This window comes from Salmo salar, chromosome ssa20 (genome assembly GCF_905237065.1).
Source record: "Salmo salar chromosome ssa20, Ssal_v3.1, whole genome shotgun sequence".
Lineage (NCBI taxonomy): Eukaryota > Metazoa > Chordata > Actinopteri > Salmoniformes > Salmonidae > Salmo > Salmo salar.
Window position 1 is genome coordinate 54,550,079 of NC_059461.1, and position 19,294 is coordinate 54,569,372.

Below are 19,294 nucleotides of genomic sequence, written 5' to 3' on the forward strand. Positions count from 1 at the left end.
TGTTGCTTGTCCTCTGTGGTTGTCGATGTGATCATGACCAGAGTACGATACTACACTGTAAACAGAGAGCCATACCAGAACACAGCCGAACCACACAGTGATTATAATATTTAATAGTGTTCAACAGGAAAGCCGTCCAGTGTACGTTACGCAGCCGCATCAGTCTGCGGGAGGGGAATTGATGTGCAAACATGTTTTGAATGTGCCTGTCTCTCTCGTTGTGAACCTGAGCAGCTCTCCACACAGGGGTGGCTTGTCTGGCCTTACAACGCCCAGTGCCCTGGAGCTAATTCAACATTTATCTGACTGCTGTTTTCCCCCTATCACTGGGAGGAGGCCGCTCACTGCCAACACGAAACATTATCAAGACGTGTTCTTTCTCCTTGCATTTGGCGAGCGGCGGGCTGCTGTACCCAAAGCAGAGGATGCTAATGCTAATTGTGAGTCATCTGCAGTTCTCATTTGCACCAGCCCCGAGGACATGTGAGAGATTGGCCCTGAAAAAGCGTCTCCCCTTGTCATCCCTGCGTAGAATGATAACACTTCAGCCCTATTTCTCACCAGCCTCTTTTCACTGGCAAACATTAAGTTGTTTTACCTGCAGCGTCGTTTTCTTCTCGGCAGTGGAAGAGAAATGATACACAGGCCGCGACAAAATGAAAGACATCTCTCACGCCCCATGACTGACAGCAACAAACCCATTTAAATGCGTTGAAAGTATGCACAGCGATTGCGGTCACTCGAATCCATTGGTTTCTTTCTCCACGTAGGAGTTACCGCGTCGGATACACAAAGAGAGCCAGTGTTTTGAACAAACAGGATTTCATGCTTGGAAGCTGGTCGCCTTCTCTGTTAACGCTTTAATCTGTGCAAAAGAACAAAATAAAATCCTGCTGTCTTCCTGCATTGTTTGCTTTAAAAGTGGCAGCAAACAACAACCGCTGATGCAGTTCAAGTACAGTCTGGCCAGAAGGATGTTGGGGGGAAAAAAGGCTGTATATTCAGAAAAAGCTTCTGAGTTATTCATGTTGTTGTCTGAGTGGGTGGAATTCTTCTATTTTAACAGTGGCTTCCCCTTAAGTCAAATCTAATGGGGATTTTGGATGGCCCGTGGTGAGGGAAGAGATTGAAAACACAGCAGCGCTATCTGAGTCCAGAGGGTACATCTGTAAGATAATAACAACCATAAGGAGGGAGAGGAAGGTATTCACTCACTACTGTAAGTCGCTCTGGATAAGAGCGTCTGGCAAATTACTAAAATGTAAATGGAAGGATGAGTCAAGAAGACAAGATGGCTTTATCAAGGCTGCAGAGAACATTAAGCTTTATCGTGAGACATCTGGGGCTGTTAAAGAATGTAATGTACATACATTAAGTAAATTAACTTTGAGGCCAGTCTGGGCTATGAAGAATGTGTTAACAATCCTAGTTATAGCAAGTGTTTGGATGGTAGCTTCTCAGTGATAATGAATATTAGATGTGCCCATCTTCGCCACTCATGTATCCAGTCAGTCGTCCAGCCTGTACTGTGGGTGATTGTACTTCTACTTTGTGGCAGTGCTGATGAAAATACTGTAACCTTTAGAAGGTTCCTAAGCACCCAGACTCAGAAGCACCTAGCTATCCACATAGTAGTGGTAGTGGCAATACAGTATATTACCAGATTGAGACACGCATACCAGAATAGACCAGAATAATTTGCTATATTGGTCTGTAATTACATTTCAAGTGTAATCATTTCATATTAGTCATAGCTCATACATGTAGTATGAGAAGTAGAGGAATGAGCTGTTTTATATCAGCACTATAAACTGTGGTTGCCAGGTGTGAATGAGGGAGTCTTGTAAGAGGTTTTAGGGAAGTGGGTGAGGATGTGAAGTCCATCAAAAGCCTTACCCAGAATGCAAAGAGAAGTACACTGAAGTCTTTCTCAGACTGTAACTTAAGCGGCTAAATATAACACAATTACAGTTAGACATTTTGGTTCTACTTGTTGGAAAACACTAAATAAGCAAGTACAGGGCAACCATCACATTTTTATGTAAATAATTCTCCCTCTGTGTTCGTCACGAGATGTGACAACCCCATAGACCACACAGCTCTGGGAAGCTTCTAGGAAGTGTCCTTGGGCACGCCTGGAGCCCTTTCATTCATTCTGGAGACCTACACCACTTAATTCCCCGCGTACATGCTGAATGACATCAGTGTGAACATGCTTGCTTCTCCTCCCACATCTTGCAAGGCAAAGGGTTGCCTGTTGAACTCAGAGATGCTGAGATGAGCCTCAACGTGATAAAACCTGATGAGTTTTGTGTTTTTTTGCCATTTGATTTGTGGACAAGGAATATGGCATGCAAATCCTTGTGAATAAAATCATGACACTGTAGAACATTCATATTATTACCTTAATTGGGAGTTTTCACAAAATGTTCTAAAAGAATTAGATTGTAAATGTAATGTTATTGACAAAGCCACACCTATTTCCTGTATTTCCTTTCCTCACTAAAATATATTGTTTTGTAAACGTACACCAACTAATCGCTTGCTGAATTACCATTTTCCAAGCCATTCCCTATCCAACTCCTGCATGAGAGCCACAGTTTATTTATTTTTTATTTATTTCACCTTTATTTAAGGTCCTCACCTTTTTAAAGGTATCTAAAGTGCAGAGTGTGAAAACCCTGATACATTTGTAAATCAGCAAGTTTGGACACACCTACTCATTCTTTATTTTTAGTATTTTCTACATTGTAGAATAATAGTGAAGATATCAAAACTATGAAATAACACATATGGAATAATGTAGTAACCAAGAAAGTGTTAAACATATATTATATTTGAGATTCTTCAAAGTAGCCACTCTTTGCCTTGACGACAGCTTTGCACACTTGGCATTCTCTCAACCAGCTTCATGAGGTAGTCACCTGGAAGGCATTTCAATTAACGGGTGTGCCTTGTTAAAAGTACATTTTTGGAATTTCTTTCATTCTTAATGCGTTTGAGCCAATCAGTTGTGTTGTGACAAGGTAGGGGTGGTACACAGAAGATAGCCCTATTCGGTAAAAGACCAAGTCCATATTATGGCAAGAACAGCTCAAATAACCTGTTATGGCTAGGGGACAGTATTTTCACGGCTGGATAAAAAACGTACCCGATTTAATCTGGTTACCACTCCTACCCAGTAACTAGAATATGCATATACGTATTACATATGGATAGAAAACACCCTAAAGTTTCTAAAACTGTTTGAATGGTGTCTGTGAGTATAACAGAACTCATTTGGCAGGCAAAAACCTGACAAGGTTTCAGGCAGGAAGTGGCCTGTCTGACAAGGTGTCGTTCTTCTTGTCTCTGTTTATTGAAGAGTGAGGATCTTAGCTGTCCCGTGACACTTCCTACGGCTGCCATAGGGTCTCAGAAGGCGGTAAAAAGCTGAATCGTGGCTTTGCAGGCTCTGGCTGAAAAAAAGTAGCGCGTTTGGGTAGTGGCTGGTTACAGTACTGTGAGACTCAGGCTCGTGCCCGCGTCGACCGAAAGCTTTGTTTACTTTCCTCTGTTTAGCTAAAAGGAGATTCCCGGTCGGAATATTATCGCTTTTTACGAGAAAAATGGCATAAAAATGGATTTTAAACAGCGGTTGACATGCTTCGAAGTACGGTAATGGAATATTTAGATTTTTTTGTCACGAATTGCGCCATGCGCACGACCCTGATTTACCATTTCAGATAGTGTCTGGGACGCACGAACAAAACGCCGCTATTCGGATATAACGATGGATTATTTTGGACCAAACCAACATTTGTTATTGAAGTAGCAGTCCTGGGAGTGCATTCTGACGAAGACAACAAAAGGTAATCAAACTTTTATAATAGTAAACCTGATATTGGTGAGTGCTAAACTTGCCGGGTGTCTAAATAGCTAGCCCGTGATGCCTGGGCTATGTACTTAGAATATTGCAAAATGTGCTTTCACCAAAAAGCTATTTTAAAATCGGACATATCGAGTGCATAGAGGAGTTCTGTATCTATAATTCTTAAAATAATTGTTATGCTTTTTGTGAACGTTTATCGTGAGTAATTTAGTAAATTCTTAGTGAATTCGCCGGAAGTTTGCGGGGGTATGCTAGTTCTGAACGTCACATGCTAATGTAAAAAGCTGGTTTTTGATATAAATATGAACTTGATTGAACAAAACATGCATGTATTGTATAACATAATGTCCTAGGGTTGTCATCTGATGAAGATCATCAAAGGTTAGTGCTGCATTTAGCTGTCTTCTGGGTTTTTGTGACATTATATGCTAGCTTGAAAAATGGGTGTCTGATTATTTCTGGCTTGGTACTCTGCTGACATAATCTAATGTTTTGCTTTCGTTGTAAAGCCTTTTTGAAATCGGACAGTGTGGTTAGATAAAGGAGAGTCTTATCTTTAAAATGCTGTGAAATAGTCATCTGTTTGAAAAATTGAAGTTTTTGTATTTTTGAGGAATTTGTAATTCGCGCCACGCCTATCATTGGATATTGGAGCAGGTGTTCCGCTAGCGGAACGTCTAGATGTAAGAGGATAAGCAAAGAGAAATGACAGTCCATCATTACTTTAAGACATGAATGTCAATCCATGCGGAAAATGGCAAGAACTTTGGAAGTTTCTTCAAGTGCAGTCGCAAAACCCATCAAGCGCTATGATGAAACTGGCTCTCATGAAGATCGCCACAGGAAAGGAAGACCCAGAGTAACCTCTGCTGCAGAGGATAAGTTCATTAGAGTTACCAGCCTCAGAAATCTAAAATATCTTTTGATTTGTTTAACACTTTTTTGGTAACTACATGATTCCATATGTTTTATTTCATAGTTTTGATGCCAATGGCACCAATCTATAATTTCCCTCCCCGTAGACAATGTGATATTTTATCTAGCTATTTTGGTGTGGAATACCCCTGAGGTTTGACCACAAAGATTCTATTTAATTTCACTTTTTTCAATCATGATGTGTAGACAGAAAAATATACCTCAGCACAGATACAATATAAAGTCCTGAAACACATGTGTCTGGTGAATCATGTAAGTGGCAGTTCTTTGTGTAGCCTGTGTAATTTGAGAGACATTGTATTAGAGAGCTGGTGTGGGGGTGTTTGTGTGTGTGTGTGCGCGTGTGTGTGCGTGTGTGTGTGTGTGTGTGGGAGACGTGAGAGTGGGATCGAAATATTACTGTGTAATAGTCATAACATGGGTTGGTGATGAGAGGGACTATGTGTGTAGGACCTGTGACCATTCTGATGGTGTGTGTGTGTGTGTGTGTGTGTGTGTGTGTGTGTGTGTGTGTGTGTGTGTGTGTGTGTGTGTGATGGTGGTTTCAGTGTGTACAGGAGCAGCTGTGGGGGTGTGTTCTGATCCTCTGAGGGACCGTGTGGGAGGGTGATGTGAGGGACAGTAGTTTGAAGGTGAACTTGGGGTTCAGAGAACTCTCAAACAGCTCTATGATGGATTCGGGAGCGCAATTTAAAACACTTCTACCGCCGAGTCCAGTGCAAAGAGAGCCGTTAATCACCATGACAGTACCGTGCTTTATGTGTCAACAGGAGGGGAAACTGTGGCAGAGAGACAAGGACTTCACAGGGTAAAATATTGTTATTTTAGAAACTCCTAGAACCGGTGACTTCTAACTCTTTTGTTCTCTCTACTTTTTCAGAGCGAGATAAGCAGCGTTTGACCAGTCTAATATTAAGTATGGACAATAATAGCTGGCACACTGTCCACACAGTAAAACGGACATAACTCCCTGCCAAAATTAATGGGAGATACCGTGTTTAAGAATTCTCATAATATGTTAACCCCCTTATGGTCAAAATTTTATTTAGAAAATTAGTCTGGATCTCTTATGGAAAACGCCCGACTTCAGTGAAATATGCCTACAGTCATGTTCAACAGATCTCCAAAAAAGTTAACAACCAGTGGGCCATAATTATTCATATTCCAGGTGCAGCTGAGAACCTGGAGGCTTTGTGGTGGGGTGGAGAGTAACAATGATCTAAATATGACAAATCAGCTCTCATTTGGAACCCGCCCCCTGTTGACTCCTCTGGCAGCTACGGTCAGCAGTCCTGGGATCAGTTCAGTCCTGGCTGGAATATTAGATCTCTTCATTGCTGCTGACTACATTTCAAAGCAGCATGTCTATGAGCCTAGATGCTCATCCTTAAACTGCTACTGGTAAGTACCTCTGTACCTCTGCCTTGTTCCCCCATTCACTTTAGGTGATAAGAAAACTATGAATAAATATAGCCCCATTTCCAACATCAAGACAGCCCAAAGTTGCCACTCGCCGATCAGTATCTAAGAGATATAAGAATCCATTATTTTCGAGGTGCTGTGCCTAAATCGATGAAGGGTTACTTTAGATGTCAGTTTGCGTTTCGGTGCCGGGGCTTTGAATGGAGACCCCTGGCAAGGTGCATTGAAGTCAGGAGCAGGGATCTCAGGCACTGGGCTGATCAGCCTAATCTTCTCCCTAAGAACAGTGGGAATTGGACTTATCATCAACGCGACACCTAACTTTACTTGTTTCCAAAGTAATTACAAAGAGCAATGTTTTCTACCAGGAGAGAGGAGGAGAGGCTAGCAATTATCCCAGTGAGCCTTCTCTGAGGTGATTGACACCGGCACCTATTCCCCGTGTTGCCGGCGCTTGCGTTTGAACTAGTTTGAGAGGCTGCAAAGGTTTCTGTCAGCCCTTCTCTCTTGCTACATTATTAATGGGAGACTGTTGTGTATGAGGCGCCAGGCAGTGAGTGGCTGCGTCCTCTAATGCGAGGCAGAGCGTCCAGAGCTGATTACCCAGCCTACTAGCCTGCATCGTGGTGGCAGCTGGACGCCTTCAGCATTCAGGCCACAGGCTAATGAAGCATCCAGCGGCGTAGCCATGTTTGATAAAGCCATCATGGAGACCGTTTGCCAGGTGGAAAGCCTGAGAGAGATACACCCCAAAAATGTAAATAGATAAATATGTTGTATTGTCACATACGCCAGATAGGTGCAGTGAATTGTGTTGTTTTACAGGGTCAGCCATAGTAGTACAGCACCTCCATAGTAGTACAGCACTTCCATAGTAGTACAGCACCTCCATAGTAGTACAGCACCTCCATAGTAGTACAGCACCTCCATAGTAGTACAGCGTCTCCATAGTAGTACAGCACCTCCATAGTAGTACAGCACCTCCATAGTAGTACAGCGCCTCCATAGTAGTACAGCACCTCCATAGTAGTACAGCGCCTCCATAGTAGTACAGCACCTCCATAGTAGTACAGCGCCTCCATAGTAGTACAGCACCTCCATAGTAGTACAGCGCCTCCATAGTAGTACAGCGCCTCCATAGTAGTACAGCACCACTAGAGTAGTACAGCACCTCCATAGAAGTACAGCGCCTCCATAGTAGTACAGCGCCTCCATAGTAGTACAGCGCCTCCATAGTAGTACAGCGCCTCCATAGTAGTACAGCGCCTCCATAGTAGTACAGCGCCTCCATAGTAGTACAGCACCTCCATAGTAGTACAGCGCCTCCATAGTAGTACAGCGCCTCCATAGTAATACAGCACCACTAGAGTAGTACAGCACCTCCATAGAAGTACAGCGCCTCCATAGTAGTACAGCGCCTCCATAGTAGTACAGCGCCTCCATAGTAGTACAGCGCCTCCATAGTAGTACAGCGCCTCCATAGTAGTACAGCGCCTCCATAGTAGTACAGCACCTCTACAGTAGTACAGCACCTCTATAGTAGTACAGCACCTCCATAGTAGTACAGCACCACTAGAGTAGTACAGCACCTCCATAGAAGTACAGCACCACTAGAGTAGTACAGCACCTCCATAGAAGTACAGCGCCTCCATAGTAGTACAGCGCCTCCATAGTAGTACAGCGCCTCCATAGTAGTACAGCGCCTCCATAGTAGTACAGCGCCTCCATAGTAGTACAGCGCCTCCATAGTAGTACAGCGCCTCTATAGTAGTACAGCGTCTCCATAGTAGTACAGCGCCTCCATAGTAGTACAGCGCCTCTATAGTAGTACAGCACCACTATAGTAGTACAGCACCTCTATAGTAGTACAGTGCCTCCAGAGCAAATTAGGATTAAGTGCCTTGCTCAAGGGCACATGGGCAGATTTTTCACCTTGTCGGCTCAGGTATTCCAATCAGTGACCTTTCGGTTATTGGCCCAACAGTCTAACCACTAGGCTACCTGCCGCCTTTTATGTATATATATATATATATATATATATATATATATATACTACCCACCACTGCGACCTGTACGCTCTCGTTGGCTGGCCCTCGCTCCATACTCGTCGCCAAACCCACTGGCTCCAGGTCATCTACAAGACCCTGCTAGGTAAAGTCCCGCCTTATCTCTGCTCGCTGGTCACCATAGCTGCACCCACCCGTAGCACGCGTTCCAGCAGGTATATCTCACTTGTCACCCCCAAAGCCAATTCCTCCTTTGGCTGCCTCTCCTTCCAGTTCTCTGCTGCCAATGACTGGAACGAACTACAAAAATCTCTGAAACTGGAAACACTTATCTCCCTCACTAGCTTTAAGCACCAGCTGTCAGAGCAGCTCACAGATCACTGCACCTGTACATAGCCCATCTATAAATAGCCCAAACAACTACCTCTTCCCCTACTGTATTTATTTATTTATTTATTTATTTTGCTCCTTTGCACCCCAGTATTTCTACTTTGCACACTCATCTACTGTCAAATCTACCATTCCAGTGTTTTAATTGCTATATTGTATTTACTTCGCCACCATGGCCTATTTATTGCCTTTACCTCCCTTATCTCATCTCATTTGTTCACATTGTATATAGACTTATTTTTCTACTGTATTATTGACTATATGTTTGTTTTACTCCATGTGTAACTCTGTGTTGTTATATATGTCGAACTGCTTTGCTTTATCTTGGCCAGGTCGCAGTTGTAAATGAGAACTTGTTCTCAACTTGCCTACCTAGTTAATGGGATATTAAAGAAGAATTCACTACAAAACAGTTCTGAGATCTGTGTTGGGAAAACGTTGATGCTCAATATTTCAGAAGTGTGCTTTGCGCAGATAGGTCACGAGTGTAAACGAGGCCTACTTTTAACATAATAACAGACAATACTTCAACTCTTCAACCCAACACTGTAATGTCTTGCAGATGTTGTCAATTCTTCATATTCTCAAACTGAGTTTTCTGCTAACATGATCATTCCCCAATCTCAAATTCAGTGAAATTCCACTCTTGCGGAAGATCATGTGTATGCTATTGTTAATATACATTGGTGTTAAAAGTTGCTGTAAATGAACTTTCAGATATGGTTTAGACGCATGTCTGATACAATTCATTACCGTAGAAACAATCTCAACCTGTTCTGGATGTAACAACAGTTACCCGAAACACCAGCAGCCTGTCTCAATTGATAACTGTGTTTGTTCCGGTCCTGGTTCACCTTGTTGTTAATGCATATCGTGTAATGGTGTCTGCCAGAAACCTCCTGGTTGTGTCTGTAATGTATGGTCCATGGCTACACCACTCCACTCCGGAGCCAGAGCTAGCGAGACAATAGTGGGCGAATCCTCAGTCTTCACCCTCCAAGTGCGTTTAGGTTTAAGGATTTTTCCTGAGTGAACAAGGTTCTTATAAGAGGCGACAGGAGCATGTGGCCAGCATAAAGCGATAACCAGTTTCCCCGTCACTTTAAAGTGATATGCCGCATGTTCCACAGTCAATTCCCAGCTACCTGTGACAGCAAGAAATTGGCAACGCTGAGGCCCACAAAATGGGTTTTTCACTTGAAATGAGCGAGCGCTTCAACGCCAGCTGTCACCTGAAATAAAAATCAGCAACTTCAGAGTAATTTAAGTGGTTGCTCTCTCAGTAATCATCTGGGTGACTGGTAGGTTTGTCTTGAGGCAATCTGTTGTAGTGTGTTGGGTGGCAACTTGGGGCAAATCTGTCCTGAAAACTCACTTCCTCCTTATCTGACTTGGAATATTTGCAGGAAGACAGATTTACACCCAGGAAAATTTTACTGCGAGCGTCGACACCTTTGTGATTAATTATCAGCCTGATAAAATTGCATTTATTCCATCGTGTGTATTATTTTGTGGCAGCCATGCATTTCACGGCGTTATTAATATTCCTTGTGCTTTCCACTCTTTCATAGTGAGAGAAAGCATGAATTCAAGCACGGAAAACCACTTTTTCTTGCAGTCACACATCAGGACCGTCTTGGCGTTATCTCATGCAACAGTTCCGTTGCCCTCCTCAGACAGAAAGCAATTAATGGAATATCTGTAAGCTCGTATATACCGTGGCTGAAATAGTGTGGGTATATAATGTACAGCTGGATGGATCATTCATTTTCCAACAACGCTCATTATTTCTCCCCATCTATCCACCTTTCAGATATGGAGATGAGGCATTTTGAGGGATGCCAGATGTGTCCTTTAAACATCGACTGTAAAACACACTTTTATCCAGACCATAGCCAGGCTTTCGTTTAGTACAAATTTAGCTCTCGGTTTCTCCACTTTTTCATAGCAGCCATCTTTCTTTGTTCATCTCACTCTGTCAGGGCTGCGATGTGTGACTCACAGTAATGTTGTACTTTACAAATAATCACTTTAACTGACAGTGTTTAGTTTTTTACGTACCTGAGATATTGTTTCATGTTTTTCAGTTAAAGATATAGCCTGTAAAAAAACTTCAATGCTTTGAATATGGAAAGTGTATAATCATAGCACTTATAACTTAATCATAAAGTAACCTCAATAACACAGGATGTAGAACTCTGCATAAACCATGTACCCATTAGGCTAATGTACGCATGGTAAATTAATTCATGCATGCACACACAATTATGGAGATATTGGGAGCACTATAACATTTAATGTATTAATAATTCTTTACTTATTTGTCAAGGTAGCTCTCTGCCTTGGACCTAAAGACCACTGCATTAACACAAATAAATAACACAACACTGTTGTCGGGCAGAACAGACTACTGTGTCTTGTTGCAATTGTCTACATAGGTAACAAACAATCCAACCTTGTACTGCATGTTTTACTGCTGGTGTCAAGACTGTGTACAGTAAGGACATTTATCACAAATGAAACTTAGTGGACCTTCAAACTTGAGAAATGTTGTACACTTCTCTTGGGCTTTGATTGGCAGCGCCAGGACTGGCTGGCTGAGAGTAGAGAGAAACCTTAGCCATTGTCCAGTCTGGGAAGAGAATAGCCTTTTATTTGGATTACACTCGATGTGGGTATTTCCACTTGTGGACCAAGATGATGGACCGAATGAAACACCCACTTTATTTTTTTACAGCTGACACAGACTGACCAAACAGAAACCCCAAGGTTGAAGGAAACGGTCGCTTTAGATATTAAAAGGTGCACTATGCTGGAATCGCTACGCCATTTCCTGGTTGTTAAAATTCTAATAGTTCACCTAATTTCAGTTTACGTGACAAAACAACTAAGTATAGTGTAGAAAATCTTTGTACAATCTAAACCGCTGTGAAATATATTTTCCATAACCAAAAATATTGTATTTTCAGCTGTTTGAAGCTGGTGTACAAAACCAAAAGTAAAAGATGCAAGAACGAAACTCAAGAATGGGAAGCATAGAAATAGCGCACACAGAACAGATCTACCGCTTCTTAGACTTACTTTCAATGAGAATGACAGATCTATAACTAGCAGGTCTGGGAATTTGGTTGGGTCACCCAAAAAGTACATAATACAGCTTTAAGATACATTTTTATCTTGTATAAGCCTATCAATTAATCTTGGAGTGTATTCATAAAAACATCAGGTGCACCTCACAACCTCTTCAGAGCTCTCAGAATGTGGAGCGGATGGCCATTGTAGTTGCCAACCTCTCAACTTTCCAGACAAGTAATACTGTAAATAAGCAATTTCAACAGTACCACTCATACCAAGACTTGAGTGGTCTTCTTATTCAAAATGACAGGAGCCTTGTCAAGTCTTGGTAATTAGAGGCCTCTGTGCCAGGGCAATCTAACCTTTAGCCCTCCCTCAAGGCCACAAGCAGCAGAGAGAGCGCTATTGCAAAGGCCTCATAGGGACCTGTGCTAATAGAGCCACAGCCAGTGATATGTAGAGTGAGTACTAATCATTCACAGTAGCATACTCCAGTATGCTTGCTGTCCAGAAGCCTTACCTCCTTTGCTGTTACATTCTCTTCCTCAGAGTACAGTATTAACAGGTTCTCAATTGTTTTTCCCTATGGATCATACCGAGGGCGTTTTACAGCAAATTATTTTCGAATGTATATAATGTATTATTTACTGTGAGGGAAGAGGTTGCTCATCTCAGGTTTATCCTCTGTTATGGAGGCACAATGTGCAGAGAGTGCATCTCAGGAGGTTTAATCGAAGCAGGATGCCCTTGCCTTACATCCCCTTGACTAGGATTCTCAGAGGTATCATCTATCTCACAGTTGTTATACTCAAGCATTCTTTTCTCACCTCCACAACTGGTTTTGCAAGACAGATAAACCAGCAGTCACTGTACTATAAGGATGCATCTCAAAATAATAATCTTCTACTTGACTGATTATTCCGACAGTGATGTATGTGAACCAGGAGAGCAAGAAAAGGTGCATGATGGGGAAATGTTCCAATGTTTTGTGGCTGTTTAAAGGCTTTTATTGTGGAAAAATGCCCAAAGACAAAGGAGAGGGTCTCAATCTTTCCAGATGCATTTATGTCACAAGCACACAGCTTCTTCCTCTGGGGGCTGTTCTGAGTGAATCATGTTGAACAGAAAGTGCTAAGTGTTCTGGGGAAAAGTAATTCAAAGGAGGCACCAAAAGGTGAAAGGAGCATCCTCAGGTAACCAGCAGCCTCCAATCTTTTTGTTCCTTTTTTCTCTCCCCATTTCTCCCTTTTCTTCATTGTACAACATGTGTGTTCTGTTGCCACTGGGGGTTTATTTACTTGTACAGTTAGTTATATTTGTTGTATTTGTAGCATGTAGGATATATTGATTTCCCGCAGGTTTCACGCTATGGGCTAGATTCGGTTCCAGAGGGCATTGTTTTCTTCCCCCTAATGATATCAATTCCTTTTAAGTCTATAAATAAAAGGAGACTTTTTCTCACCCTCATCATTTTTCTTTTAAATGCATCATTACACTCGGTGGATTTCATAAACAACCTTCAAAAACATCACACTTTCCTTTTGAATCAAAGCAATTAATGTGACCCTCACCATAAACTGTGTCAACACAATTTTACAAGAATAATAATGATTTGTGTTTGAACCCACTTTGGTTAATTTCGTCTTTTGCGTCGATTCAACAGTTTATCAGTAGTTCCTAGGGTCTGTAAAATTACCGGAATTTTCTTAACGGCAGACGTGTGAAATTAATTAGTAGGTTGATTATTATGTACACTATACACAAACATGGATAATGAATCACCTGGTTGTTTATGAACGTGTGAAATCATTAGTCCTCTAAAGACATTTTTATCTGGCATCCGTTGAGGGCCGTCTGCTCTGTACTTTACCTACCAAGGGCTTTTCTATTCCTCCTAGTTTTTAAGCGAATGCACTGTTCCCTCTAAGCCATGTCCTTGGAGAATACCGACCACCTTCCCGGAAATACACTTAACCTGCTACCGAGAACGTATCTGGGGCGAGGAAATGCTGTAAGGGGAAAAGATATGACCTGGTTTTGCCTTTTTCCTCTGTGTGCCACGTGCAAACAGAAAGACTTGTTAAAGGAACAGCCCCCCTCACAAACCAAAGTAGAAATGTAGTTAGCCCATGACCCACCGACGTAATTCTCCATTCTTTTAATCAAAACAGTGTTACGGGGGGTTTGGTCAGGTTTATTGATCGCTCGAGAGAGAGCAGGTGTGATTATGTAAGTGAGCTCGTTGTTTTTTCAGTGTTTTTTGTATCCTGCCTGTAGAGCAGCTGTGCCTCCCAGCACCCCCTCACACCCCCTCAGCATGGTTCAGTTCAGTCCGTTCTGCTGGGGGAAGTATGAAGGGAGTACAGGGGGAGTAGCTGTCTGCCAGAGCGTGGCACCTCTCCCCTCTCATTAGAGTCTCCCACTCTGCATCTGCTGTCTGTACTGGGAGCTGTGGACTTCCCCCACAGCGAACCCTGCAGCATGGCCGCGGCCCAGCTCAGCTCAGCAGCACAGGCATCTGTCAAACCCACCAGACCCCTGTCATCCTGCCTGCCTCACCACCTGCCTGCTGCTCGCCAAAACAGGGGTTGCTTAGAGACAGGGAGGGAGGGAGGGAGGCAGGAGCCACTTGCCTTCTAGGCCAGCAGCTTATTAGTTTGAACAGGAAAAAGGTTTGGCTGGCGCCCTGCATGCGGTGGCCAGGGAGCGTTGGGGCCTGCGGACGGTTTGTGAAGCGCGATGAGGAAACTACTGTGCTCCTGCTGTAGTTCTGCTCATCTGACGGGGAGTCCAGGGTGTTTCTGATTGGAGGGCAGAGGGTTAGAACGGGTTCCTATTGGCTGATAAAGATGTTGGAAAAAGCTTTATTTAAGAGACATGTACAGTATTTCAGATGTCATGAAGTGATGTCATGGCTATTGGGTATTATTAGGGGTTTGCCTGTGGAGGGTGGAGTTTTTTTTGGAATGGGTTATATTCCAAAAAAAACGTCTCAGAGTAGCAGTGTTAGTCTAGGATCAGGTCCCTTCTGTCCATATAATCTTATTCATGATTAGACAAAACTGATCCTAGATCAGTATTCTTACTCTGAGACGCTTTACAAATACGGGCCATTATTAAGATGGTGGCCCTCCCTGATTGCTGATAAGCCACCTCTCCTTCAATAGGAAAGGCCACAGTAGTGACACTACTGCATGTGAGAACCCCTCAGGGTCATCATGAAACAACTTCTGCTCCCCGACTAATTCACTTTCTGTTTTGAATACACCCGATATATTGTGTCGAGCGGCAGAGTTTTCAATTTGCATTTCCGGCGTATGTCTGCCATATTATATTATGCATGATATCCATTCTCATCGATTCAGACGTCCCCTTACATTTATTCATTAAGCAGGCGCTCTAACACACAGAGTCGTAGGCGTCATACTTATACACTGCATAATGCTCTGACAGCATGCAACAAGCCAAGCTAAACATGAGGATACTGATGTCCTTTTTAATCAAGAGGAGAACCATCACTGTTCACCTACATATCGCTGTGGTCCTCTGGAGCTCAGTTGGTAGAGCATGGTGCTTGCATTGCCAGGATAGTGGGTTTGATTCATGGGACCACCCATATGAAAAATGGATGCACGCGTGACTGTAAGTCGCTTTGGATAAAAACATTTGCTTAATGGCATATATTATACATTTATCAGAAGAGAGAGCAAAGCAGGAAGAACTAGAGAGATAGGAAAGAGCTTAAAGGGATATTGTCAAATCTACTTCCCCGGAGTCAGATGAGCTTGTGCGTGCAGTTTGAAGAAAGTTGCTAACTAGTGCTAGCGCAGTTGCTAACTAGTGTTAGAGCAATGACTGGAAGTCTCTGGGTATCTGCTAGCATGTTCTCAGCTATCCCTCAGAGATGCCTCAGATTAGGAGGAGTAATTTTCATTCCAATAATTAATCTTTTGTTCATCTTTGGTCGCTACATATAGTGGTCTCTCCCAATATACAATAGACCTACATAGATTTGAATATTAATTTCACGCGGTTCTGGCGCATCATTTTTTTTCAAATCGACCTGATTCATAACTTGGTTAATTCCCTCTCTCTTTTCTCCTTCCAGGTGTTACGTGGATGATAAGGTGTCCAAAGTTGCCTGGCTCAACCGATCCAACATCATCTTCGCTGGGGAGGACAAGTGGTCGCTGGACCCGCGTGTGGACCTGGTGAACAAGGGCCAGCTGGAGTACAGCCTTCGCATCCAGAAAGTGGATGTGTACGACGAGGGCTCCTACACATGTTCCATCCAGACCAAACAGCAGTCCAAGACCTCTAATGTCCATCTCATTGTCCAAGGTAGGCACTAGCACAATTAACCAATCAATCAACCAATCAATCAATCCAAAAAGTGTATTTATAATGCCCTTTTTACAGTAAAAGGTTACAGTAGCCTGGCCATTGTTAGGTTCGGAATAAACCGAGTAAAAACTGGAACGGACAACTAGAAAAAGCTTTAACCAAGTTTACTCACCCACTGTGTCATACAGCTGCAAGGACAACATACAGCCACACAAGTACATCTTTATACCTTCCGACCCATATGGCCCCCCTCCCAGCAGTGTCTTCTCTTTTCATCTGTTGACCTTCTCTCGAGTTGAGTTCCACATTCCACATCCCTTCCACATCCCTCATGGTCCTGGTTCCTCAGAAAGTGGCCTGCCTTATCAAGAACTGAAATTAGACTGTTGCCCTTTGCCTCCCTCCTTAGGAACGTTCATATTCAACGATAACATATTTAAACAGAAATGAACTTTCTGCACTTTCCCTTTTCTCACTCAGTACCTTTCCATATCACTCAGTAACTTTCCACCCAACTAGTTCCTCTTGACCGTTTCTTGACCCCTAACATATGCATTCCTTATGCATGTAAAGTAATCAATAAGTTCCAGTAACGTAACATGGATAAGTATATTTCAACCATGTACATGGCTGCTTGTCTCAAGTCTGACAGCCCACCATCGTCCTCCGTCAACCAGCAGCCCACCTATAGGTCTCTGTAATCTCATTGTCTTCCATATTATCAGGACAGCTGACAGGGAGTTCTCTTTAGCTGTCAAGAACTCCTTTTCAACTGTCCACACAGTATGGAAGACAAGGAGTCTTCTGTCTGCCCGGCAGAATGTAGATCTGAGGCCCTCACTGTGAGGTCTTGTTTCTTGCCGTTTCCCCTGAAGCAATTTCCAGTAGTTTTTTATCTTTATCTTGGTGCACTTGTGCTGCACATCAAACCTGAATCTGACATTCAAGTTAACCCATTAACATTGACTAATCTGTGCTATAATGTGTTTGTTTGTGCAATAATAGTTTGTGCAATAATAGTTTGTGCAATAATTGTGTCTATATTTTGTCTCCATTGATGGCAGCACCACCCCCCTATTGGAAATTCATCTCAGACAAATAGTGATTAGGGATGGAAGAGATCCTAAAATAGCATTTTACCACACAAAAGCTACAGGAGAACGCCGTCACATAGCGATGAACGTAAGAGCTGGTCTATTAATAGCACTAAAAGTTCAATACATGAATTGATGCTTGTGCTGTGTTCTAAGTGGATCTGTCCCAGCCAATTCTTCCCTGTTACCAGAATTCCATTGGGTTCCATTAGACACTGCTTGATCATTGGTATTTCTCATGTAGTCTTCCTGTGTTTCCATTTATCTGCACATATTTCATGACTTTGACATTTAGAGCTAAACATTGATTCCACATTGTATTTCGTCCTTCTTTACTTTTTTTCTCCAATAGTCCTACTGTAGACTTCAACTGTTATGTGGATATGGGCTGACATTAGCCTGGTCCCAGATCTGTTTGTACTGTCTTGCCAACTCCTATGGTCATTTTTATAACAATGTGACAGCTTACTTCTTCCTATGTGAAGCATTTCATTAATTTCCTCTCCCCCCATGCTGAAACTATGGCTTCATATTGAAAGCATATCACATCCCACTGTGTTAGTAATAGTAGAATTCTGATTGGCTATAGGAGAAAGTCACACCATCATCACATCATTCAATTATCCAACAGCCATTTACTGCTGAATCCAACATTTTTTGCACATAGTTTAAGGGGGAATGTCTGCCGGATGAAGTGTGTGTGGTTTCCCTTTCAACGACACAAACAAGAAAATCCAAAAGCTGAGTAAAAAAAGTGGTATGAAATGGTATGAAAATTTTTCCAACCGCAGCAGCAACACTGCCTCTACCTGCTAGTTAGCTATCAGAGAACATGTTCATGTAACCGAAGCTGACACAATTTCTGCAAGCAGGGACACCAGTGTAATTGGAAAACAAATGATCAGACAAAGTACATTTTCTGTGAATAATAAAGCCATGGACTTGCAGCACGCTTCTAGGCATCGGTGCTTAAAGACAGGGTCATTGCACATGATATGAATCATAATATGGCGATTTTCCCAACCCATTCTCTTTTGATTTTGAGGCAACCCGAGCTAGCCGTTGACGTGGAGCCATTGAAAATCTGTGTGACTAGGATACTCTGACAGCATTGGTTGACTTTGGAGTTTGCTAAGCATATGACAGTGTGTCAAGAGCAATTTGTGCATTAGTGCATGCTAGTCATGTGCCAAATGTTTGAGACCATTGAAATCTGTCAATAAAATAGATCCCATGATGGTTTCCTATTGCAGCAGGCAGCAGTAATCTGTTTTTTTTTGTGCAGCAAACAGCACCGCTTTGTCAGCGGATTTTTATCAGAATTGATTTGGTCGCTTATAAATTAATGTCAGCATTTTTCATTCTTTGTTAAGAAATCAAAATCATTTAAATTAGAGTGCCAAGCAGCAACGCGGGGTCTTAGCAGACAAGCACACAGATCCACCATGCAGTGAATAGAGATACTACTATAAACTCCTACTTGTTTACCAAATAAGTCAGATCCAAAATTTGAACTACTTTGTGTTTGCTTTAGCATCACCGTATGTATATCCATTAGCAACCTCTATCTGGGTTTCCTCAGCTATCTTTCAATGCATGAGTTTTGCTATATAGTTAATGATTAAGATGAAGTCCACACCACATTTTGAGTCAATCAAAGTGGCAGTTAATGAAAGGAATTTTGTATTTATTTTGTATTATTTCACCTTTATTTAACCAGGTAGGCCAATTGAGAACAAGAACTGCGACCTCAATTGATTTGACATTCAATTTATTTGGTCATAAAAATTGCTCTCGAGCTAATTCCAATTTCATGTTCATAATGATAGATAAGTGTAGTTTCATCTCAATCATCGTCATAAAGGATCTCCATAGTGATTCCTTTATCTCCGATCAATACAGAGGTGATCCACAATGGCTTTGTCCACATTTAGCCCTGAATCACAATGGTGTGGTATTTAATGGGGTGAACCGAGGCACTTACTAAGGAGATGGTGAAGGCAGTGTGTCACTCTAAAGAGCGCGTGGGGGGTGTAAGCAGTTCTACTTTGAAGTATGCGCAAGGAGGAGGAATTGACCTTTACCAATTATCATGGGACAGTCGGAACCTTTTAGTGGTCCTTCAGGAAGCCATCTCCCCCACCCACCTTTCCTTG

The 19,294-nt window shown here is 42.4% G+C and overlaps 1 protein-coding gene across 5 annotated transcripts in view; it reads left to right on the forward strand.

Moving 5' to 3' along the window:
• LOC106580806 (limbic system-associated membrane protein) overlaps window positions 1–19,294 on the forward strand; it is a 1,288,197-nt gene that overhangs the window by 1,231,769 nt on the left and 37,134 nt on the right. For all 5 annotated transcript variants that reach the window (XM_014162260.2, XM_014162258.2, XM_014162259.2 and 2 more), the window contains one exon: window positions 15,809–16,041. In XM_014162260.2, coding sequence (XP_014017735.1) covers window positions 15,809–16,041 — 233 coding nt within the window. The remainder of the gene's footprint in view (window positions 1–15,808; window positions 16,042–19,294) is intronic.